This window comes from Entelurus aequoreus, linkage group LG18, assembly GCF_033978785.1.
Source record: "Entelurus aequoreus isolate RoL-2023_Sb linkage group LG18, RoL_Eaeq_v1.1, whole genome shotgun sequence".
NCBI classification, from domain to species: Eukaryota; Metazoa; Chordata; class Actinopteri; order Syngnathiformes; family Syngnathidae; genus Entelurus; species Entelurus aequoreus.
The window spans coordinates 48,942,695-48,969,798 of NC_084748.1; the positions used below are offsets into that span (position 1 = coordinate 48,942,695).

The following is a 27,104-nucleotide window of genomic DNA, read 5'->3' on the forward strand; positions in this document are numbered from 1 at the left end:
ATATACATATACTGTACATATACAGTACATATACAGATACATATATATGTATGCATATACGTATGCATATTCACATACATATACTGTAAATATACATATACATATACGTATGCATATACATATACATATGCATATACTGTATATAAACATATACATATACAAATGCATATACATATACTGTACATATACGTACATATGCATATACATATACATATATATACATATACATATACATATACATATACATATGCATTAGTGTTATTCCAATACCAATATTTCGATACTTTTTGGTACTTTTTGATACTTTTCTAAATAAAGGGGACCACCAAAAATGTCATTATTGTCTTTATTGTAACAAAAAAATCTTAAACATATGTTTATTATTGTCATTTAGTCCTTAAATAAAATAGACAACTTGTCTTTTAGTAGTAAGTAAACAAACAAAGACTCCTAATTAGTCTATGCAGTAACATATTGTGTCATTTATACACCTATTATTTTGTACACATTATGAGGGACAAACTGTACAAATGGATTATTCATCTACTTAACTGTTAATATCTGCTTATTTTCTGTTTTAACATGTTCTATCTACACTTCTGTTCAAATGTAATAATCACTTATTCTTCTCTTCTTTGATACTTGACATTAGTTTTGGATGATACCACACATTTAGGTATGGATGTGATACCAAGTAGTTACAGGATCATACATTGGTCATATTCAAAGTCCTCATGTGTCCAGGCACGTATTTACTGACTTTATAAACATCATATGAATTTTTTTGTGATGATAAAAAATATTGATGTAATCATAGTAGTATCGACTAGATACGCTCCTGTACTTGGTATCATTACAGTGGATGTCAGGTGTAGATCCACCCATGGCATTTGATTACATTATATATATATATATATATATATATATATATATATATATATATATATATATATATATATATATATATATATATATATATATATATATATATATATATATATATATATACACTTGCAGTGTGTATATTGTACATATTACATATTGTTATGAAGGTGTCTGTTACTACATTATATATATACTTGCAGTGTGTATATTGTACATATTACATATTGTTATGAAGGTGTCTGTTACTACATGATATATATACTTGCAGTGTGTATATTGTACATATTACATATTGTTATGAAGGTGTCTGTTACTACATTATATATATACTTGCAGTGTGTATATTGTACATATTACATATTGTTATGAAGGTGTCTGTTACTACATTATATATATACTTGCAGTGTGTACATTGTACATATTACATATTGTTATGAAGGTGTCTGTTACTACATGATATATATACTTGCAGTGTGTATATTGTACATATTACATATTGTTATGAAGGTGTCTGTTACTACATTATATATATACTTGCAGTGTGTATATTGTACATATTGTTATGAAGGTGTCTGTTACTACATTATATATATACTTGCAGTGTGTATATTGTACATATTACATATTGTTATGAAGGTGTCTGTTACTACATTATATATATACTTGCAGTGTGTATATTGTACATATTACATATTGTTATGAAGGTGTCTGTTACTACATGATATATATACTTGCAGTGTGTATATTGTACATATTACATATTGTTATGAAGGTGTCTGTTACTACATTATATATATACTTGCAGTGTGTATATTGTACATATTACATATTGTTATGAAGGTGTCTGTTACTACATTATATATATACTTGCAGTGTGTATATTGTACATATTACATATTGTTATGAAGGTGTCTGTTACTACTTTATATATATACTTGCAGTGTGTATATTGTACATATTACATATTGTTATGAAGGTGTCTGTTACTACATTATATATATACTTGCAGTGTGTATATTGTACATATTACATATTGTTATGAAGGTGTCTGTTACTACATGATATATATACTTGCAGTGTGTATATTGTACATATTACATATTGTTATGAAGGTGTCTGTTACTACATTATATATATACTTGCAGTGTGTATATTGTACATATTACATATTGTTATGAAGGTGTCTTTTACTACATTATATATATACTTGCAGTGTGTATATTGTACATATTACATATTGTTATGAAGGTGTCTGTTACTACTTTATATATATACTTGCAGTGTGTATATTGTACATATTACATATTGTTATGAAGGTGTCTGTTACTACATGATATATATACTTGCAGTGTGTATATTGTACATATTACATATTGTTATGAAGGTGTCTTTTACTACATTATATATATACTTGCAGTGTGTATATTGTACATATTACATATTGTTATGAAGGTGTCTGTTACTACATTATATATATACTTGCAGTGTGTATATTGTACATATTACATATTGTTATGAAGGTGTCTGTTACTACATTATATATATACTTGCAGTGTGTATATTGTACATATTACATATTGTTATGAAGGTGTCTGTTACTACATGATATATATACTTGCAGTGTGTATATTGTACATATTACATATTGTTATGAAAGTGTCTGTTACTACATGATGTATATACTTGCAGTGTGTATATTGTACATATTGTTATGAAGGTGTCTGTTACTACATGATATACTGTACTTATCCCTCCAGGTTGCTAGGAAGGATACGAGATGAAGAACTCACCACATCAGGGTCGCGTCCATCCACCAGAGTCAGGTCTTGCAGGGACCAGGTCTCGGTCCTCCTGTAGGACTCCTGAATGCTGGAGCGTTTGGTGTGGAGACCCCTCTTGGCCCCCGAGTTAGTGGGTGTCTGTGTTATCTGGCATCGCACGATGCACAACTGCACCTGCCGGTTTTTGCCAACTGCGGAAACGTGACAACACACTTTGGTTCCTAGCTGGGGGGGTTTTCAGCAACATTTCGACTGAAAGGAGCAAGACTTTTCCAACCGGCAGCAAGGAAGTTCCTTACCCGAGACACAGAGGAAATGTCTCCCCAGCTCCGGCTCCTCGATCTCGATAAATTCCACCAGACTTTGCCTCGCGGGTCTGAACAAAACCCGTTGCATCTCCTCCCTCAGCAGAGACGACATGACCACAGAGGACGGAGGTGTGGATGTGATGAAGAGGGGCAGGACGTTCTCTTCCTCTCTCGGCCACACTGGCAAGTGAGAGCTTCCAGAGAGAACACACTCACACTTGTTATTCTCGCTACTTTACCATTCTGTCTTCGTAAAAAAGTGGCCCGGGGGAGCCGGAGCCAAAAGGGAGCAATAAAGGCCAACCCCCTTTTGAGGGCCCATTATGAGGATAATCCTCACAATCGTGTTTTCTTCATGCTACGTTACAAACACCATGGACGCTGCAGAGTATGCTAGAATAATAATAATAATAATAATAGATTTTATTTGTAAAAAGCACTTTATTTTGAGCAAAAAACCTCAAAGTGCTGCAGTGTATTAAAAAAATAAAACGATAATAAAAATAAATACAAATAAAAACTAGAACAGCCTAATAGCTAGAACTAGTATGCATACATCCAAAAAAAAAAAAAAAAGGCTTTTTTAAAAAGAAGGGTTTTTAATAGAGATGGCCGATATATACGTTAAAATGTAATATGGGAAATTATCGGTATCGGTTTTTTTATTATCGGTATCGTTTTTTTGGGGTTTTTAAAAAAATTAAATCCACATAAAAAACACAAGATACACTTACAATTAGTGCACCAACCCAAAAAACCTCCCTCCCCCATTTACACTCATTCACACAAAAGGGTTGTTTCTTTCTGTTATTAATATTCTGCTTCCTACATTATATATCAATATATATCAATACAGTCTGCAAGGGATACAGTCCGTAAGCACACATGGTTGTGCGTGCTGCTGCTCCACTAATAGTACTAACCTTTAACAGTTAATTTTACTCATTTTCATTCATTACTAATTTCTATGTAACTGTTTTTATATTGTCGTACTTTCTTTTTTATTCAAGAAAATGTTTTTAATTTATTTATCTTATTTTACAAATTTTTTTAAAAAGTACCTTATCTTCACCATACCTGGTTGTCCAAATTAGGCATAATAATGTGTTAATTCCACGACTGCATGTATCGGTTGATATCGGTATCAGTAATTAAAGAGTTGGACAATATCGGAATATCGGATATTGGCAAAAAGCCATTATCGGACCTCCCTAGTTTTTAAGCCTTTTTTAAAAAAAAAAACATTCACAGTCTGTGGTACCCTCAGGTGGTCAGGGAGAGCGTTCCACAAAATAAATACAGACGTGCTCAAAGCTCTACATACACTTAAACAAAAATGGAGCTGTTTGGCCACAATACCCAGCAATATGTTTGGAGGAGAACACCAAACCTACCGTCAAGCATGGTGGTGGTGGTAGTATTATGTTCTGGGTTTGTTTTTGCTGCCAATGGAACTGCTGCTTTACAGGGAGTAAGTGGGACAATGAAAAAGGAGGATTAGCTCCAAATTGTTCAGGACAAGCTAAAATCATCAGCCCGGAGGTTGGGTCTTGTTGGGTGTTCCAACAGGACAATGACCCCAAACACACCTCAAAAGTGGTCAAGGAATGCCTAAATCAGGCTAGAATGAAGGTTTTAGAATGGCCTTCCCAAAGTCCTGACTTAAACGTGTGGACAATGCTGAAGAAACAAGTCCATGTCAACACATTTAGCTGAACTGCACTAATTTAGTGGTCAAGTGGTCAAGCAGAAGCTTGTGGATGGCTACCAAAAGCGCCTTATTGCAGGTCAACTTGCCAAGGGACATGTAAGCAAATATTAACATTGCTGTATGTATACTTTTGACCCTCACATTTTCAGTAGACACATAATAAATTCATAAAAGAAGCAAACTTCATGAATGTTTTCTGTGACCAACAAGTATGTGCTCCAATCCCTACATCACAAAAAAATGAGAGTTGTAGAAATGATCGGAAACTCAAGACAGCCATGACATGATGTTCTTTACAAGTGTATGTACACTTTTCACCACGACTGTATACCGGTATGCTAAAAACGTACAAAAGTATCATAAAAATATACCAAAAAAAGTATAAAAATGTAAGCACCCACTAGATGGCCACCATAAATATATATTCCTCAGTTATGGTCCATTATGTACCAGCGGTACTCAGTTGTAATACACTTTTCCACCACTTGTGGCAGTATTGACAATGTTAAACAAACACAATAATTTCCATAGAGAATTTCCTAAAGCTAAAACTAAAGTGGTGAAGCTGTATTTCAAATTGCACTTTACTTTTATTGTGACTTTAGTTAAGGAACTTATCCATTATTAATTTGTGTTTTAGCAGAACGTAATTGTATGTACATTTGTTTTTCGTCCGATAATCATGATTTGGTTAGTACTTATTTTTCCAATCAGCCTGACCTAAGCCTAAAAGTTTATGCGTTCAATACATAATAATATTTGTGATGAATACGTGTTTTTATACAATTTGACAAGGGTTATCTTGTTAAAGTGTAAGTAGGTTAGATGTAATTATTGAATATGAATAAAATTAAGAGTAAGGTTATTAATTCAGCCCTGTGTAGTAGAACATTTGCTCGAAATTATTTCAAAAATGTAATACATTTCATGTATACTAATAAATGATAAAATTATGTATTTATTGGTATATATTAAACACATTATATAAATAATATAGTATATAAAGTGCTGAAGTATAGAATAAAAATAATAATTAAAAAAAGAATAAATACATTCAATATATTTATTCTCTCTTTATTACTTAACATAGTGCAGTCAAAAGATGAAAAACATGACTCACACTTTTGATTTTGGATTTATCATGAATAATCACAGGTTATTATTCACTTATATAATTCAGATAAAAACAGCAATATATGTACACAAATGCAAAATTATTTTTATAGTGGAACATTGTACTTTTATTTGCTCAAAACTCAATAAGAGTTTTATATTTGGGAGTGAAATTAGCCAGCGAGCAGACCAGTTGGAGTCTCCTAAAGTAAACATATGCTAAAAAATCTTATATATAAAAAAATATTAAAACAATTCAATAAAATTTAGTGTAAAATAAAATAAATACAATTTAGGGTATTATTGTTACATTGCGTTGAACTTAATTTAATAGATTAAATATATGATAATAAATATTGAATTGTATATTTATTACTATTTATCAAAAATATAAAATGAAATAAAGAATAAACAATATATGCCGTAATATTGTTACACTGGGTTAGACTATTTTTAAAAAGTAAATAAATTTAATATGTAGTTATAACATTCTACTATAATAACATAATGAATGATTGACAACACTAAATGGTCCCTAGTGTGTGACAAAGGGACAAGCGGTAGAAAATGGATGCATGGATGATTATTTCTTATTAGATGTCATTATATATAAAAATTAAGTACAAAGTAATGAATATTAATCATACTGATGCAAATATATAGTACGTGTAAATGCAATTAAAGGGACAAGCGGTAGAAAATGGATGGATGGAAAGTTACTTTGAGTAGAAAAAAAGAGCCTAAGTGTCAATATTAGGACTTATTGTTTACAGCAGTAAGGGACAAGCGGTAGAAAATGGATGGATGGATGTTTACAGCAGTGGTTTTCAACCTTTTTTGAGCCAAGGCACTTTTTTTTCATTGAAAAAATCCTGAGGCAGAAATCATCAAAAAAACGAAACTCAGCGGACAATAAAAAGTTGTTGTCACAATAGTTGGATATGACTTTAAAGCATAACCAAGCATGCATCACTATAGCTCTTGTCTCAAAGTAGGTGTACTGTCACCACCTGTCACATCACACCCTGACTTATTTGAACTTTTTTGCTGTTTTCCTGTGTGTAGTGTTTTACTTCTTGTCTTGCGCTCCTATTTTGGTGGCTTTTTCTCTTTTTTCGGTATTTTCCTGTAGCAGTTTCATGTCTTCCTTTGAGCGATATTTCCCGCATCTACTTTGTTTTAGCAATCAAGAATATTTCAGTTATTTTTATCCTTCTTTGTGGGGACATTGTTGACTGTCATGTCATGTTCGGATGTACTTTGTGGACGCCGTCTGCTCCACACGCTGTAAGTCTTTGCTGTTGTCCAGCATTCTGTTTTTGTTTACTTTGTAGCCAGTTCAGTTTTAGTTTTGTTCTGCATAGCCTTCCCTAAGCTTCATGATTACATCAATATTTTTTATCGTCCCAAAATATTTTTTCCTTTTTTTCATATTATGTGTATAAAGTGAGTAAATACGTCCCTGGACACATGAGGACTTTGAATATGACCAATGTATGATCCTGTAACTACTTGGTATCAGATCCATACCTAAATGTGTGGTATCATCCAAAACTAATGTCAAGTATCAAAGAAGAGAAGAATAAGTGATTATTACATTTGAACAGAAGTGTAGATAGAACATGTTAAAACAGAAAATAAGCAGATATTAACAGATAAGTAGATGAATAATCCATTTGTACAGTTTGTCCCTCATAATGTGTACAAAATAATAGGTGTATAAATGACACAATATGTTACTGCAGACTAATTAGGAGTCCTTGTTTGTTTACTTACTACTAAAAGACAAGTTGTCTAGTATGTTCAACATTTTATTTAAGCACTAAATGACAATAATAAACATATGTTTAAGATTTTTTGTTACAATAAAGACAATAATGACATTTTTGGTGGTACCCTTTATTTAGAAAAGTATCAAAAAGTACCAAAAAGTATCGAAATATTGGTATTGGAACAACACTAATGCATATGTATATGTATATGTATATGTATATATATGTATACATATATGTATATGTATATGCATTTGTATATGTATATGTATATTTACAGTATATGTATGTGAATATGCATACGTATATATGTATCTGTATATGTACTGTATATGTATATGTATATGTACAGTATATGTATATATATATACTGTATATGTAAGTCTATATATACTGTTTGTTATATACTAGTTTGGGGACCCCTGCCTTAAGTCATCCAGCAGCTATAAAATGATAAAATAATATTGCTGAACAGTGTATTATTTATACAGTACATGAAGACAAAGATGCTAAATGCTCCTATTGTTACTCACTTTAGAGACAATCTTGATGGATCAGGTTTGTGCTAGCAAGTGTTTTCATAGCTGCAGACCTCCATCAGGTCCTAAATGATGCCCACTCCACCCATAGCTGCAGACCTCCATCAGGTCCTAAATGATGCCCACTCCACCCATAGCTGCAGACCTCCATCAGGTCCTAAATGATGCCCACTCCACCCATAGCTGCAGACCTCCATCAGGTCCTAAATGATGCCCACTCCACCCATAGCTGCAGACCTCCATCAGGTCCTAAATGATGCCCACTCCACCCATAGCTGCAGACCTCCATCAGGTCCTAAATGATGCCCACTCCACTCATAGCTGCAGACCTCCATCAGGTCCTAAATGATGCCCACTCCACCCATAGCTGCAGACCTCCATCAGGTCCTAAATGATGCCCACTCCACCCATAGCTGCAGACCTCCATCAGGTCCTAAATGATGCCCACTCCACCCATAGCTGCAGACCTCCATCAGGTCCTAAATGATGCCCACTCCACCCATAGCTGCAGACCTCCATCAGGTCCTAAATGATGCCCACTCCACCCATAGCTGCAGACCTCCATCAGGTCCTAAATGATGCCCACTCCACCCATAGCTGCAGACCTCCATCAGGTCCTAAATGATGCCCACTCCACCCATAGCTGCAGACCTCCATCAGGTCCTAAATGATGCCCACTCCACCCATAGCTGCAGACCTCCATCAGGTCCTAAATGATGCCCACTCCACCCATAGCTGCAGACCTCCATCAGGTCCTAAATGATGCCCACTCCACCCATAGCTGCAGACCTCCATCAGGTCCTAAATGATGCCCACTCCACTCATAGCTGCAGACCTCCATCAGGTCCTAAATGATGCCCACTCCACCCATAGCTGCAGACCTCCATCAGGTCCTAAATGATGCCCACTCCACCCATAGCTGCAGACCTCCATCAGGTCCTAAATGATGCCCACTCCACCCATAGCTGCAGACCTCCATCAGGTCCTAAATGATGCCCACTCCACCCATAGCTGCAGACCTCCATCAGGTCCTAAATGATGCCCACTCCACCCATAGCTGCAGACCTCCATCAGGTCCTAAATGATGCCCACTCCACCCATAGCTGCAGACCTCCATCAGGTCCTAAATGATGCCCACTCCACCCATAGCTGCAGACCTCCATCAGGTCCTAAATGATGCCCACTCCACCCATAGCTGCAGACCTCCATCAGGTCCTAAATGATGCCCACTCCACCCATAGCTGCAGACCTCCATCAGGTCCTAAATGATGCCCACTCCACCCATAGCTGCAGACCTCCATCAGGTCCTAAATGATGCCCACTCCACTCATAGCTGCAGACCTCCATCAGGTCCTAAATGATGCCCACTCCACCCATAGCTGCAGACCTCCATCAGGTCCTAAATGATGCCCACTCCACCCATAGCTGCAGACCTCCATCAGGTCCTAAATGATGCCCACTCCACCCATAGCTGCAGACCTCCATCAGGTCCTAAATGATGCCCACTCCACCCATAGCTGCAGACCTCCATCAGGTCCTAAATGATGCCCACTCCACCCATAGCTGCAGACCTCCATCAGGTCCTAAATGATTGAAGTATATTTTGGTACCTGTACCAATACACTATGTAGGCCCTCCTGGGATATAAAGGCACATAATTCAGGTGTAGATTTGACCCTGCTAGGAATGGTTGCACAAAGTCCCATGCCTTGCTCACTGGCACTCCGCCAGGGTTCCTCCCTTCGGTCTCCCTGTCTCCCCTCCACTCACTCCCGTATCGACGTTTACGACACGATACGGCACCGTGCCCGATGTTTGTCCGTGATTAAACGCTACTTGCGTGGGAAACGGATGTCCCACAGCACTCTGCGTGCGTCCTCCATTACCCCTGCGGGGTGAGCACAGGTGCGGCGTGCAGCGCTAAAAGGTGAGCTGGAAGCATCATGGTGAGGGGCGGCCACGGCTGCACTTGGCCAGGAAACATGAGCCCGCGTGGACCTTGGAAATCCGGCAGAACTGATGTGATTTGTGGCTCCATGGGATTTGTCACATTTGTGAGAAGACAGACGGGTCGCTGAGTGCTTTTATTATCCTCGCTGCTCCTCCTGCTTTTTGGTTTGAGAGGCTTTTTGCCTCTGAGATGGAAAGATGAGCGGATACAGGCAGGAAGGAGACACGTGTGGAATCTCATCAATTACGCAGGAGGGTTATCCTACTTACACATGAGTAGCAATTCACCCTGTCACTCTTCTTATTTACTGGAGGCAGACAACATTGGGACACACGCGGGAACCTGGTGGGGTGAAAGGAGACAGGAATAATAGTTTGTTTACAAATTCAGAGGTTTCTGGAAAAGAAATGCCTTTTGACATATCATTTAATGATGACTTGACATGGCATTATTACACATGGCTCCTTTAAATAAGGAAATAATGAATAACTCATTCTTCTTAGCAGTGTGAAAATGCCGTGGACACACCAACATGTTCCAGGTGATGGTTAAAAGTCATGTTTGATGGTCTCACGGCTGCTAGCCAGGCTATTTATTCTCTCTTTATTACTCAATAACACGACTTCTTTGGCTTTGCTTTCACGCTGGAAATTAAACAAATCTCACCAAATCCATTTTTTTTCCTGAAGCGATCATGATAACGATTCGCGCCATGTTTTGAATTTGCTAAAGAAAAGAACAAAACTTGCACAAATGTACCAAACCAAATGTAAAGATGCTATTACGAAGCAGTAAGGCCCATGATGCAGTGCGATTTCACGTCACACTTTCAAGCCCTATTGAAAAATCTCAGAAATGATCAAGGTTTCAAAAACTGTAAGACATGGTGATAACAAAATGATAACAAATAAAGTCTTGACATATCTCACTTTGTATGTAATGAGTTAATATCACGGGTTAGTTTCACATTTGAAGTTGATGTCGTTGAACTTTTACACCATAGTGTACATTTTTGAGTTCCATCTGTATCATATTAAATATGTTTGCGGGAAAACATGCAACTTTTCTCTGACTACAATTGAACGTTAACCTACCGAAAATCAGGAGCACTGTGTGAAATGGTAGCAAGCTTTCGACTACAAACTTAGTCACTGCTCGGTGACATTCGTCACAATGCACGTTGCGTAATGACGTCATTCCCGCCCGCACAAATTGTTAAGGGAATCATTTGAAAAAAATGGCAAGCCGTTCCAAGGAGTTGATACACTGGGAACCAATTCTGAAGAAGAACCGTTTTTTTCGATTAAAACCATTGGAGGCATGGTGGAGATATTTATAGAACAATCTTTCCTTCATTCATACTTCCTCCAAATGGTCCGTTTGGAATTCCCGTCGCTGCCCTATGTGACGTCAGCAGATTATCCATATATGGTAGACATTTACCCAAACGTGCTTGCACGAGTCAGCCATTTTTAATTTATGTAAAACCGGCTGTGCCACTACATCATGTCCACGATGAAACCCAATGAAAGAAATGTTATTTAACAGCACAAGTCACTACACTAACTTTCAGCCTCATCGGAAGTAAAAAGTGCCTTACTTTTAACTTTTAACAAAGAGTCCTGCTTCACCCACAAACCTTCACAAAATTTTCTGAAAAACTTTGTTTAATGACGGGCTCGATGCCAACTATTTATGGCCATGAAGGAGACAATGGAATGGTAAGTAATACCAGTAAGTTTAAAATGTGTGAATGATACATTAGCAATGTTTAGCTCGACTTGTTGTGTAGATAGCTTAGCCTTCTACTGTGACAACAGCATCACTGTTTTTGGCAATACAAAGATGGATTAAAAAAATACAAAAAATTGTATTTGAATTTTCTTTACCAACAAGGCAGTTCACACCCAAAGTTTAACCGTAAAGAAGTCGCTCCAAGTATGTGCCAAGAGTCCTGCTTTACCCACAAAATGTTCTAAAACACTACTTTTAATGGCGGGCTCGATGCCAACTATTTATGGCCATGGAAAAGACAATGGAACGGTAAGTAATACCAGTAGGTTAGAAATGTGTGAATGATACATTAGCAATGTTCAGCTCGACTTGTTGTGTAGATAGCTTAGCCTTCTACTGTGACAATAGCATCACTGTTTTGGGCAATATAAAGATGGATTTTTCAAAAAACATTTTTTACAAATCCTTTTAATTGAATTGTATTTACCAACAAGGCAGTTCACACCCAAAGTTCAACCGTAAAGAAGTCGCTCCAAGTGTGTGCAAAGAGTCCTGCTTCACCCACAAACCTTCACAAAATGTTCTAAAACACTACTTTTAATGATGCCAACTATTTATGGCCATGGAGGAAACAATGGAACGGTAAATAATACCAGTAGGTTAGAAATGTGTGAATGATACATTAGCAATGTTTAGCTTGACCTGTTGTGTAGCTGGCTTAGCCTTCTACTGTGACAATAGCATCACTGTTTTCGGCAAAATAAAGATGGATTAAAAAATAATAATAATTGCAAATCTTTTTATTAAAATTGTCTTTACAAACAAGGCAGTTCACACCCAAACTACTTTTAATGGCGGAGTCGGTGCCTACTGTTAACGGCAATAGAGGAGAAAATTAAACGGTTATTAACAAAAGTGGGTTAGAAATTTGTGAATAATATGTCAGGAATATTAGCTCAATTTGTTGTGTAGCTTGCTTAGCCTTCTAATGTAAGACAACAACGTCACCGTCCACTGGCAAAATAAAGAATGATTTTCAGCAATGTTAGCTCGATTTGTCGTATAGCTTGCTTAGCCTTCTAATGTAAGACAACAACGTCACCATCCTCCGGCAAAATAAAGAATAATTTTCAGCAATGTTTGCTTGATTTGTTGTGTAGCTGGCTTAGCCTTCTAATGTAAAACAACAACGTCACCGTCCTCCGGCAAAATAAAGAATGATTTTCAGCAATGTTCGCTCGATTTGTTGTGTAGCTTGCTTAGCCTTCTAATGTAAGACAACAACGTCACCATCCTCCGGCAAAATAAGGAATAATTTTCAGCAATGTTTGTTCAATTTGTTGTGTAGCTTGCTTAGCCTTCTAATGTAAGACAACAACGTCACCGTCCACTGGCAAAATAAAGAATGATTTTCAGCAATGTTAGCTCGATTTGTCGTATAGTTGCTTAGCCTTCTAATGTAAGACAACAACGTCACCATCCTCCGGCAAAATAAGGAATAATTTTCAGCAATGTTTGTTCAATTTGTTGTGTAGCTTGCTTAGCCTTCTAATGTAAAACAACAACGTCACCGTCCACCGGCAAAATAAAGAATGATTTTCAGCAATGTTAGCTCGATTTGTCGTATAGCTTGCTTAGTCTTCTAAAGTAAGACAACAACGTCACCATCCTCCGGCAAAATAAAGAATAACTTTTTAGCAATGTTCGCTCGATTTGTTGTGTAGCTGGCTTAGCCTTCTAATGTAAAACAACAACGTCACCGTCCTCCGGCAAAAAAAAGAATGATTTTCAGCAATGTTCGCTCGATTTGTTGTGTAGCTTGCTTAGCCTTCTAATGTAAGACAACAACGTCACCATCCTCCGGCAAAATAAAGAATGATTTTCAGCAATGTTCGCTCGATTTGTTGTGTAGCTGGCTTAGCCTTCTAATGTAAAACAACAACGTCACCGTCCTCCGGCAAAAAAAAGAATGATTTTCAGCAATGTTCGCTCGATTTTTTGTGTAGCTTGCTTAGCCTTCTAATGTAAGACAACAACGTTACCGTCCTCCGGCAAAATAAAGAATGATTTTCAGCAATGTTAGGTCGATTTGTCGTATAGCTTGCTTAGCCTTCTAATGTAAGACAACGTCACCGTCCTCCGGCAAAATAAAGAATGATTTTCAGCAATGTTCGCTCGATTTGTTGTGTAGCTTGTTTAGCCTTCTAATGTAAAACAACAATGTCACCGTCCTTCGGCAAAATAAAGAATGATTTTCCTAAAAACTAGTTTTAATTGGATCAGTGCCTACTGTGTTTGGCAATGGACCAGTTAGTTATATATTACGTTAGCGATGTAGCTCGTAGCTTGAACCTCTGTTGTTTACAAGTGGTCGAAGCAGCGGTGTAGTGGACTTATTAACATGATAGAGAATAGAAAATAATTATTTTGTCAATATACACATTTATACGTCCAGGATTTAGCATTGGAGAGAAAGAGACTCGAAAGAAGTTTAACCTTCGCCAGTGTATCGCACCAGAAATTTGTGAGACAACAATACACAAGTCTTCAGCGAGGTGGCAGCAACTTATAGAGGGGTTTGTACGGATGTATAAAATAAAACAAAATAAATGAGAAGCACTGATGTAAAGTTTAAGGAGAATGGTTGTACGCCTGCTCTATTTGAAATGTGAAAACCAAAGAATCACTTTTTTAAAGTAGAGTGTTTTATTTAGTCAAAATGTACAATGGGAAAAATGTTACTAATTAATAGAACCTCTCCCGTGCTTTTAATGAATACTTAGGCCCACTACGCTACTGTATTTTAATGTGGGTCATTATGGAGAGCCAAGTGTTTTTTGAGTGGTGAAAGCATTTTGAGAACCACTGCCTTTCATTATTACTCAAAGTCATTAAAATAAAGAGTATTATTGTAACTTTTATTGTTGCCTCATGCTTCTTAAGTGTGCTGCATACCTCCAGAGGACGCGGGCGGATGATTGCATTATTTAATATGTTCCTGCGTGTTTAGCTTACAGTGTAATTGATCTAATAGATGAGTGGAGCACTGTACTATGCATACAGTAATAATGCAGTGGCCTCCAGGTGCCACTATAGACCTCAGGGAGGTGCAGAAGTTTGTGCCAACAAAAAGAGAAAAAACCTGCCCAGCTAACTTTATTCCTGTTTAAAAGCAAAATGCAATGATTTTAAGTTCCAACTATATATGGCCCCAACTGTGCATGAACTGCAAAGACTGTTGGTATTTTTTAAAAAAAAAGCTCACCTTTTTGATCATAGTAAACTCTTCTTAGGTTCTTCATTTTTATTCTGTTATTTTATATTTTATTTATTGCGAGTATACCATTATTCTCACTAATCTATGTTTTTGTTCATTAGTGTCAATTAAAAAATAATAATCAGTTAATGCCATTTATTCATTTACTTACAAACCCTGTTTCCATGAGTTGGGAAATGGTGTTAGATGTAAATATAAACGGAATACAATGATTTGCAAATCATTTTCAAGCCATATTCAGTTGAATATGCTACAAAGACAACATATTTGATGTTCAAACTCATAAACTGATTTTTTTTGTTGCAAATAATCATTTACTTTAGAATTTGACGCCAGCAACACGTGACAAAGAAGTTGGGAAAGGTGGCAATAAATACTGATAAAGTTGAGGAATGCTCATCAAACACTTATTTGGAACATCCCACAGGTGAACCGGCAAATTGGGAACAGGTGGGTGCCATGATTGGGTATAAAAGTAGATTCCATGAAATGCTCAGTCATTCACAAACAAGGATTTGAATTAAATTGAAGTATTTATTTCAAACCTGCACAGTACAACAAAACATTTATTTTTTTTACATTTTGGCAGAGACATTTATGCAAGGCTTGAAAAGGGGTTGGATGAAGCAGATGCTTATAATATCCCAACCCCTCTCACTCATTCCACATTTAACATAAACAATATAATACAAGAACAATACTATACAAACAAAAACAAGAAAAGCTCCTGTACACTAACAATACAATAGTACCACTGTTACTTTGAGACGAGACAAGACGAGACACAACACACACACACACACACACACACACACACACACACACACACACACACACACACACACACACACACACACACACATACATGTCTTGCCTACTTTGTGTGGACCCACGTTTGGTTAGTGGGTTGTGAGGGCCCCCCTTTCCACTATAGCTAGAATGATGAAAAAATATACATCTAGCCCTAGATGGGAGTAGAGAGTTGCAACTAGGGATGTCAGATAATGGCTTTTTGCCGATATCCAATATTCCGATATTGTCCAACTCTTTAATTACCGATACCGATATCAACCGATACCGATATCAACCGATATATGCAGTCGTGGAATTAACACATTATTATTAGGGATGTCCGATAATGGCTTTTTGCCGATATTCCGATATTGTCCAACTCTTTAATTACCGATACCGATATCAACCGATACCGATATCAACCGATATATGCAGTCGTGGAATTAACACATTATTATTAGGGATGTCCGATAATGGCTTTTTGCCGATATCCGATATTCCGATATTGTCCAACTCTTTAATTACCGATACCGATATCAACCGATATCAACCGATATATGCAGTCGTGGAATTAACACATTATTATTAGGGATGTCCGATAATGGCTTTTTGCCGATATCCGATATTCCGATATTGTACAACTCTTTAATTACCGATACCGATATCAACCGATACCGATATCAACCGATATATGCAGTCGTGGAATTAACACATTATTATCAGGGATGTCCGATAATGGCTTTTTGCCGATATCCGATATTCCGATATTGTCCAACTCTTTAATTACCGATACCGATATCAACCGATATATGCAGTCGTGGAATTAACACATTATTATTAGGGATGTCCGATAATGGCTTTTTGCCGATATCCGATATTCCGATATTGTCCAACTCTTTAATTACCGATACCGATATCAACCGATATATGCAGTCGTGGAATTAACACATTATTATTAGGGATGTCCGATAATGGCTTTTTGCCGATATCCGATATTCCGATATTGTCCAACTCTTTAATTACAGATACCGATATCAACCGATACCGATATCAACCGATACCGATATCAACCGATATATGCAGTCGTGGAATTAACACATTATTATGCCTAATTTGGACAACCAGGTATGATGAAGATAAGGTACTTTTTAAAAAAATTAATAAAATAAGATAAATAAATTTAAAAAAAATTATTGAATAAAAAAGAAAGTACAACAATATAAAAACAGTTACATAGAAACTAGTAATGAATGAAAATTAGTAAAATAACTGTTAAAGGTTAGTACTATTAGTGGAGCAGCAGCACGCACAATCATGTGTGCTTACGGACTGTATCCCTTGCAGACTTTATTGATATATATTGATATATAATGTAGGAACCAGAATATTAATAACAAAAAAGATACAACCCTTTTGTGTGAATGAGTGTAAATGTGGGAGGGAGTTTTTTTGGGTTGGTGCAATAATTGTATGTGTATCTTGTGTTTTTTATGTTGATTTAATAAAAACAAAACAAAACAAAACAACAACAACAACAAAAAAACGATACCGATAATTAAAAAAACGATACCGATAATTTCCTATGTTACATTTTAAAGCATTTATCGGACATCCCTAGTTGCAACCTCACTTCAGAATGCAAAACACACAAAGTAAAAATTTTTTTTTACTTTTGTAGTTGTGAGGACCAGGCAAATGTCCTCACAAGTTAAAAGATCCTCACAGAAAGGTGGTTTATCAAGTGTATGTCCACACAAGGATGGTGAGACAAGTGCACACACACACACACACACACACACACACACACACACACACACACACACACACACACACACACACACACACACACACACACACACACACACCCACACACACACCCACACACACACACACACACACACACACACACACACACACACACCCACACACACACACACACACCCACACACACAGGCCCAAACACTCTCTGACCATACACCTCTCTCCCATGGCTCTGTGCTGAGGGCATCACTCTCTTTCCTCCTCGTACTTCTTCAGTACTTCTTTTTTAAACAGTCTTTTAAATTGAATCATGTTAGAACACGTTTTTAACTCTTCCCCTAAGTTGTTCCACAGACTGACTCCACGCACTGAAATGCACATTGACTTTAAAGTTGTTCTAAATGTAGGCAAATATAATTTGTTGTTTCCTCTTAGACTGTACCTACGGTGAGCATCTCTATCCTGGAATAGGTTCTGTATATTGGACGGTAGAGAGTTTTGGGATGCCCTAAACATAATTTGAGCAGTTTTAAATTTGATCACATCGTGCAGTTGAAGTTGCTTTAACTCCACGAATAGTGGATTTGAATGATGTCTGTAGTGCAGTGTTTTTCAACCTTTTTTGAGCCAAGGCACATTTTTTTCATTGAAAAAATCCGGAGGCACACCACCAGCAGAAATTATACAAAAATGAAACCTGTTGTCGCAATTGTTGGGTATGACTTTAAAGCATAACCAAGCATGCATTACTATAGCTCTTGTCTCAAAGTAGGTGTACTGTCACCACCTGTCACATCACACTCTGACTTATTTGGACTTTTTTGCTGTTTTCCTGTGTGTCGTGTTTCAGTTCTTGTCTTGCGCTCCTATTTCGGTGTTTTTTTCTCTTTCTTGGGTATTTTCCTGTAGCAGTTTCATTTACCGTATTTCCTTGAATAGCCGCCGGGGCGCCAATTAATTTAAAACCTCTTCTCACTCCTGCGCTTACCAAAAGCATGCGGGATGGGCAAGCATGCGCTAATTATTTTAAAACCTCTTCTCACTCTGGCGCTTACCTTATCATGAAAAGCACATTTAATAAAAAAAACGTTATTATGGTCTTACCTTTACTTATAAATGATGTCCATGTGCAGCTGCTTCTGATCAAAGGCAGTCTTCCTTATCTTTCTTCAGTTTTAAAAGTCTCTGGAGATATTCCTTTAATTATTACCTCCTGCTTCGATTGAAAGTCCAGTTTAGAAAACTGTTTTATTTGGTAAAAGTGCAAGCAAACAATCGCTACTCGCGCTTGCTGCTTGTTGTCTTCTTCTGCAGCACCGGTCTTCTGCAGTACTGGTAGTCACAAGAAGGATCACTAGCACCCTCTACCACCAAGAGGCGGGAGTCATTTAATGACTCATATTTGACCCGGCGGAAGTGCCAAGCATGAGCTAATTATTTTGGGAAACTAGTTTGACCCGGCTGTAATTCTAGGCAGGCGAATACTATATTCCCGGCGGCAATTCAAGGAAATGCGGTAGTTCTAGTCTTGCGCTCCTATTTTGGTGGCTTTTCCTGTTCTGTTGGTGTCTTCCTGTAGCCGTTTCATGTCTTCCTTTGAGCGCTATTCCCTGCATCTGCTTTGAATTTAGCAATCAAGAATATTTCAGTTGTTTTTATCCTTCTTTGAGGGGACATTGTTGGTTGTCATGTCATGTTCGCATGTACTTTGTGGACGCCTTCTCTGCTCCACAGTAAGTCTTTGCTGTCGTCCAGCATTCTGTTTTTGTTTACTTTGTAGCCAGTTCGGTTTTAGTTTCGTTCTCCATAACCTTTTGTTTATTTTTGGTCTAAGCATTAGATACGATGACAAACCCTCGTCGTCTCACACGACATGTTCCCGACATCTACAAAGCAATTAGATACCGGCTGCCACCTACTGGTATGGTAGAGTGTGACACGGTTACTCTGCCGAACATTGGACACAATCCTAATGGCCTTTTTCTGCAGAGTGACTAAAGGCTGTAGATGGGATTTATAACAATTTCCCCAGACTTCAACACAATAATTTAAATACGACATAATAAATGAATGGTACAATAACAGCAGAGCATTGGTGTTCAATAAATGACATGATCTCCTCATCATTCCAACACATTTAGCAACCTTTGTCCTCAAGTAACTTATATGAGGCTTCCATGATATATTTTCATCTATTACCACTCCTAAGAATGAATTTTGTTGAACATAATCTATTGGTGTATCATCAATAACAATCCTGATGGGCGAGGGTCACCACTTTGTCAACAAATGCCTGAGCAAATTGTTGAACAGTTTAAGAAAAACCTTTCTCAAGCAGCTATTGCAAGGAATTTAGGGATTTCACCATCTACGCTCCGTAATATCATCAAAGGGTTCAGAGAATGTGGAGAAATCACTGCACGTAAGCAGCTAAGCCCGTGACCTTCCATCCCTCAGGCTGTACTGCATCAACAAGCCACATCAGTGTGTAAAGGATATCATCACATGGGCTCAGGAACACTTCAGAAACCCACTGTCAGTAACTACAGTTGGTCGCTACAGCTGTAAGTGCAAGTGCAAGTGCAAAAACCGTTTATCAACAACACCCAGAAACGCCGTCGGCTTCGCTGGGCCTGAGCTCATCTAAGATGGACTGATACGAAGTGGAAAAGTGTTCATAGACATCTCTAGTTATTATGAATGTTACTACATACTATATATACTTACATTAAGTATATATTACATGTTATTATGAATGTTACTAGATACTACATATATACTTACATCATATATATATATTACATGTTATTATGAATGTTACTACTTGACATATATACTTACATCATGTATATATTACATGTTATTATGAATGTTACTAGATACTACATATATACTTACATCATGTATATATTACATGTTATTATGAATGTTACTACTTGACATATATACTTACATCATGTATATATTACATGTTATTATGAATGTTACTACATACTATATATACATACATCATGTATATATTACATGTTATTATGAATGTTACTAGATACTACATATATACTTACTTCATATATATATATATATTACATGTTATTATGAATGTTACTACTTGACATATATACTTACATCATGTATATATTACATGTTATTATGAATGTTACTACATACTATATATACATACATCATGTATATATTACATGTTATTATGAATGTTACTAGATACTACATATATACTTACATCATGTATATATTACATGTTATTAAGAATGTCACTAAATAACATAAATACTTACAGCCTGTATATGAAATGCTGATGGAGGTGTTTGGATGTTCTTAGAGGGCTTTAGAGGCGAAATAGATCGACTCCTATTGACTCCATTGTTAGCTGACTTTTGCTAATGCTTATTTACGATTTAGAATACACAAATAAGGGGAAAAAATGCATGTTTTCTAGACTTGGATAAGGATTGTGAATGATAGGAATTAAAAATTTAAAAAAAGTGCAGTTCCCTTTTAACTAGTAGTATTACTGATTATTGATCAACTACTTGTTTTTGATGGCACTATGTACATTTTATAGTGTCAGTAAAGCTGTGTCATGGACCGGACCAGACCCGCACCTCTTTTAGTGAGAAAAAAACTGCACCGGGCAGGAGGCAGGCTTCCACTTGGTGACGTCACCCAGGTCGCCAGTGCTAAAAGTCAAGTAGCGTGACAATAAAGTGAGGGAACCTCTATACTGTGACGTCACCACCTGCACAGGTGGTGATTGGATGTCGATTAAGAGGGGGGAAACCCCTCCGTCTTAGCACGGGCACATGCCCATATCATAATAAAATACTGTAAACAGGAGATGTCGCTTCTTTATGTCTTTTTAAAAAAAAAAAATTTACGAAACATTTGTCGCGCGATATTTCATTAATTGTTGCATTGCGCGATATTGCACATATTGGCACGTTCAGTTGTTGGGAATAAAAAAGTGTGCTGATCCCAGGTCAGCTGGTCTTCTCCTGGGCTCGTTTTTGTGTACAGTACTTGCCAAATAGTGCGCCCTACTGTCTCCATTGCGCATGACTGTACGTCGTAATATGAAGTAGGCCTCCTGTTTTCCTCCCCGAGCCGGAGTCCTCCTGGCCGCCGCCGCCGCCGCCGCCGCCTCCTCCGCGCTCCATGCGACGCCACGACCGAGCGAGCCGCACCACAAGCGAGGGCGAAGGACTCGGCGAGGTGAGGCTGCTCCTTTTTTCCCCCACCTTCTTCTTCTTGGTTGTTGTTGTATTTTGTAGTCCGCGGCTCGCGGAGTGTTTCCGCACGCTGGAGGGCGACAAGGCCCAGTGACCCACATTCTCCTCCGCGCGCGCGCGTCCGGCTGCCTGGCCCCGTGTTGTGTGTGCGGGGCGTGCACGCGCGCCCGCTTTTTACATCCGCCGCGTAAAATGTTTAAAAAAAAACAAAACAACGCCATTATTACGCCTGGATGTTAATTCACGCCGTTACGCGGCGCCTTTTTTTCCATCACAAAGTGTTGTTTTTGACGGGACTCATTTGTGGCGTGACAGCCAGCCCAGGGGGCTCGACGCCAGTTTAATACATTTAAATTATTCACCCCCCCCCCCCAACATACACACTATTTGTCGCACGTAATGAAAAAAGGCGCGAAGAAGGAAGACGTCAGTGCGCTAAATAGTCAATTTTGGCTAGCAAGCTTAGTTAGCATGCTATGCTAGCTATGTGGGTTGCTCTCTACCCGGTTGTATAACCAACACCTGTGGCACACATGCTTTATTCTCCTCCTTTTACGCGCACCATCCTTACATACTGTCGATGTAAAGTGGGCAGAATGGCACGATGAAGAGGAAAAAAACAAGCTTAGCCATGAGGATTACTGTACTGGAGTATAGGTCAGGGTTCCCACGGTCCAGCCAGCATACAGTACAGGCTGGTTAAGATGGTTGCACTCCAACTTTCAATGTATGTCAACGTTAAATCGTCCGAAAAGGCGATTTGACTCGTCGTTTACGCCGGCTGCACGATCGTTGGGAGCGTTGGTATGGCTCAGGTGGCAAGCTTCTGGTTGAATTTTTGACCACAAAATCGGTGCAGTTCAGCTAAATGTGTTGGTTTTCTGACATGGACTTGTTTCTTCAGCATTGTCCACACGTTTAAGTCAGGACTTTGGGAAGGCCATTCTAAAACCTTCATTCGAGCCTGATTTAGCCATTCCTTTACCACTTTTGACGTGTGTTTGGGGTCATTGTGCTGTTGGAACACCCAACTGCGCCCAAGACCCAACCTCCGGGCTGATGATTTTAGCTTGTCCTGAAGAATTTGGAGCTAATCCTCCTTTTTCATTGTCCCATTTACTCTCTGTAAAGCACCAGTTCCATTGGCAGCAAAACAGGCCCAGAGCATAATACTACCACCACCATGCTTGACTGTTGGTATGGTGTTCCTGGGATTAGAGGCCTCACCTTCTCTCCTCCAAACATATTGCTGGGTATTGTGGCCAAACAGCTCCATTTTTGTTTCATCTGACATCACATGGACAAAGATGTAACCTTCTGAGGAAAGTTCTGTGGTCCGATGAAACAAAAATGGAGCTGTTTGGCCACAATACCCAGCAATATGTTTGGAGGAGAAAAGGTGAGGCCTTTAATCCCAGGAACACCATGCCTGTGGCACATATGCTCGTGCTTTATTCTCCTCCTTTCCAACCAGTCGCTGGCTTTAACGCGGACCATCCTTATATACTGTCGATGTAAAGTGGGCAGAATGGCACGATGAAGAGGAAAAAAACAAGCTTAGCCATGAGGATTACTGTCCTGGAGTATAGGTCAGGGTTCCCACGGTCCAGCCAGCATACAGTACAGGCTGGTTAAGATGGTTGCACTCCAACTTTCAATGTATGTCAGCTTTAAATCGTCCGAAAAGGCGATGTCACTCGTCGTTTACGCCGGCTGCATGATCGTTGGAGCGTTGGTATGGCTCAGGCGGTAGAAGTGTCGTGAGTGATTCGCCATGTGCAGGGGTCGGCGACCCAAGACGTTGAAAGAGCCATATTGGACCAGAAATACAAAAAGCAAATCTGCCTGGAGACGCAAGCATGTAAAAGCCGTATAAAAGTGTGATAATGAAGGCAATACATGATGTAAGTGTCTATATTAGCCTACTATCAAAATTGTTATGTATACAGGAGGGAGTTGTGACGGCACAGACGTAAAGGGGGCGGTATAGTTCTATGTATTTTGTTATATATATTACAATATTTATAATAATACACAGCACTAAATATATAAACTAAACAAGAGAATGGAGTGTGACTAATCCAAAAGGGGTGTATGTGTAAAAAACAAGTTAGCCATGAGGATTACTGTACTGGAGTATAGGTCAGGGTTCCCACGGTCCAGCCAGCATACAGTACAGGCTGGTTAAGATGGTAGCACTCCAACTTTCATTGTATGTCAACGTTAAATCGTCCGAAAAGGCGATTTGACTCGTCATTTACGCCGGCTGCACGATCGTTGGGAGCGTTGGTATGGCTCAGGTGGCAAGCTTCTGGTTGAATTTTTGACCACAAAATCAGTGCAGTTCAGTTAAATGTGTTGGTTTTCTGACATGGACTTGTTTCTTCAGCATTGTCCACACGTTTAAGTCAGGACTTTGGGAAGGCCATTCTAAAACCTTCATTCGAGCCTGATTTAGCCATTCTTTTGCCACTTTTGAGGTGTGTTTGGGGTCATTGTCCTGTTGGAACACCCAACTGCGCCCAAGACCCAACCTCCGGGCTGATGATTTTAGCTTGTCCTGAAGAATTTGGAGGTAATCCTCCTTTTTCATTGTCCCTTTTATTCTCTGTAAAGCAGCAGTTCCATTGGCAGCAAAACAGGCCCAGAGCATAATACTACCACCATCATGCTAGACGGTAGGTATGGTGTTCCTGGGATTAGAGGCCTCACCTTCTCTCCTCCAAACATATTGCTGAGTATTGTGGCCAAATAGCTCCATTTTTGTTTCATCTGACATCACATGGACAAAGATAAGACCTTCTGAGGAAAGTTCTGTGGTCAGATGTAACAAAAATGGAGCTGTTTGGCCACAACACCCAGCAATATGTTTGGAGGAGAGAAGGTGAGGCCTTTAATCCCAGGAACACCATGCCTGTGGCACATATGCTCGTGCTTTATTCTCCTCCTTTCCAGCCAGTCGCTGGCTTTAACGCGGACCATCCTTATATACTGTCGATGTAAAGTGGGCAGAATGGCACGATGAAGTAAAAAACAAGTTTAGCCATGAGGATTACTGTACTGGAGTATAGGTCAGGGTTCCCACGGTCCAGCCAGCATACAGTACAGGCTGGTTAAGATGGTTGCACTCCAACTTTCAATGTATGTCAGCTTTAAATCGTCCGAAAAGGCGATGTCACTCGTCGTTTACGCCGGCTGCATGATCGTTGGAGCGTAGGTATGGCTCAGGTGGTAGAAGTGTTGTGAGTGATTCGCTCACATCATACCTACGCTCCATCGTTGGAGCGTAGGTATGGCTCAGGTGGTAGAAGTGTTGTGGGTGATTCGCCATGTGCAGGGGTCGGCGACCCAAGACGTTGAAAGAGCCATATTGGACCAGAAATACAAAAAGCAAATCTGCCTGGAGACGCAAACATGTAAAAGCCGTATAAAAGTGTGATAATGAAGGCAATACGTGATGTAAGTGTCTATATTAGCCTACTATCAAAATTGTTATGTATACAGGAGGGAGTTGTGACGGCACAGACGTAAAGGGGGCGGTATAGTTCTATGTATTTTGTTATATATATTACAATATTTATAATAATACACAGCACTAAATATATAAACTAAACAAGAGAATGGAGTGTGACTAATCCAAAAGGGGTGTATGTGTAAAAAACAAGTTTAGCCATGAGGATTACTGCACTGGAGTATAGGTCAGGGTTCCCACGGTACAGCCAGCATACAGTACAGGCTGGTTAAGATGGTTGCACTCCAACTTTCAAAGTATGACAGCTTTAAATCGCCGAAAAGGCGATGTCACTCGTCATTTACGCCGGCTGCACGATCGTTGGGAGCGTTGGTATGGCTCAGGTGGCAAGCTTCTGGTTGAATTTTTGACCACAAAATCGGTGCAGTTCAGCTAAATGTGTTGGTTTTCTGACATGGACTTGTTTCTTCAGCATTGTCCACACGTTTAAGTCAGGACTTTGGGAAGGCCATTCTAAAACCTTTATTCGGGCCTGATTTAGCCATTCCTTTTGAGGTGTGTTTGGGGTCATTGTCCTGTTGGAACACCCAACTGCGCCCAAGACCCAACCTCCGGGCTGATGATTTTAGCTTGTCCTGAAGAATTTGGAGCTAATCCTCCTTTTTCATTGTCCTATTTAAAGCACCATTTCCATTGGCAGCAAAACAGGCCCAGAGCATAATACTACCACCATCATGCTAGACGGTAGGTATGGTGTTCCTGGGATTAGAGGCCTCACCTTCTCTCCTCCAAACATATTGCTGGGTATTGTGGCCAAACAGCTCCATTTTTGTTACATCTGACATCGCATGGACAAAGATAAGACCTTCTGAGGAAAGTTCTGTGGTCAGATGTAATAAAAATGGAGCTGTTTGGCCACAATACCCAGCAATATGTTTGGAGGAGAAAAGGTGAGGCCTTTAATCCCAGGAACACCATGCCTGTGGCACATATGCTCGTGCTTTATTCTCCTCCTTTCCAGCCAGTCGCTGGCTTTAACGCGGACCATCCTTATATACTGTCGATGTAAAGTGGGCAGAATGGCACGATGAAGAGGAAAAAAACAAGTTTAGCCATGAGGATTACTGTACTGGAGTATAGGTCAGGGTTCCCACGGTCCAGCCAGCATACAGTACAGGCTGGTTAAGATGGTTGCACTCCAACTTTCAATGTATGTCAGCTTTAAATCGTCCGAAAAGGCGATGTCACTCGTCGTTTACGCTGGCTGCATGATCGTTGGGAGCGTAGGTATGGCTCAGGTGGTAGAAGTGTTGTGAGTGATTCGCCATGTGCAGGGGTCGGCGACCCAAGACGTTGAAAAAGCCATATTGGACCAGAAATACAAAAAGCAAATCTGCCTGGAGACGCAAACATGTAAAAGCCGTATAAAAGTGTGATAATGAAGGCAACACGTGATGTAAGTGTCTACATTAGCCTACTATCACAATTGTTATGTATACAGGAGGGAGTTGTGACGGCACAGACGTAAAGGGGGCGGTATAGTTCTATGTATTTTGTTATATATATTACAATATTTATAATAATACACAGCACTAAATATATAAACTAAACAAGAGAATGGAGTGTGACTAATCCAAAAGGGGTGTATGTGTAAAAAACAAGTTTAGCCATGAGGATTACTGTACTGGAGTATAGGTCAGGGTTCCCACGGTACAGCCAGCATACAGTACAGGCTGGTTAAGATGGTTGCACTCCAACTTTCAA

The 27,104-nt window shown here is 38.8% G+C and overlaps 3 protein-coding genes across 6 annotated transcripts in view; 1 reads left to right on the plus strand and 2 right to left on the minus strand.

The window, feature by feature from the left end:
* LOC133634225 (exocyst complex component 1-like) overlaps positions 1-3,176 on the minus strand; it is a 5,217-nt gene extending 2,041 nt beyond the window's left edge. Inside the window, exons 1-2 of the mRNA XM_062027328.1 lie at positions 2,966-3,176; positions 2,676-2,857 (exon numbers count right to left, since the gene is read on the minus strand). Of these exons, the coding sequence (XP_061883312.1) occupies positions 2,676-2,857; positions 2,966-3,086 (303 nt within the window). The 5' untranslated portion in view covers positions 3,087-3,176. The remainder of the gene's footprint in view (positions 1-2,675; positions 2,858-2,965) is intronic.
* A 6,554-nt stretch (positions 3,177-9,730) lies between these two features.
* Positions 9,731-26,668, minus strand: LOC133633439 (uncharacterized). Its single transcript, XM_062025965.1, has 5 exons — positions 26,600-26,668; positions 25,139-25,268; positions 21,664-21,997; positions 10,330-10,402; positions 9,731-10,244 (listed from the first exon to the last, which is right to left on the minus strand). The coding sequence occupies exons 1-5, from the start codon at positions 26,666-26,668 to the stop codon at positions 10,197-10,199; spliced, it is 654 nt and encodes a 217-aa protein (XP_061881949.1). The 3' UTR covers positions 9,731-10,196.
* LOC133634226 (circadian locomoter output cycles protein kaput-like) overlaps positions 21,707-27,104 on the plus strand; it is a 69,421-nt gene continuing 64,023 nt past the window's right edge. For all 4 annotated transcript variants that reach the window (XM_062027331.1, XM_062027332.1, XM_062027330.1 and 1 more), the window contains exon 1: positions 21,707-21,851. The gene's annotated coding sequence lies outside the window, so the exon portion shown is untranslated. The remainder of the gene's footprint in view (positions 21,852-27,104) is intronic.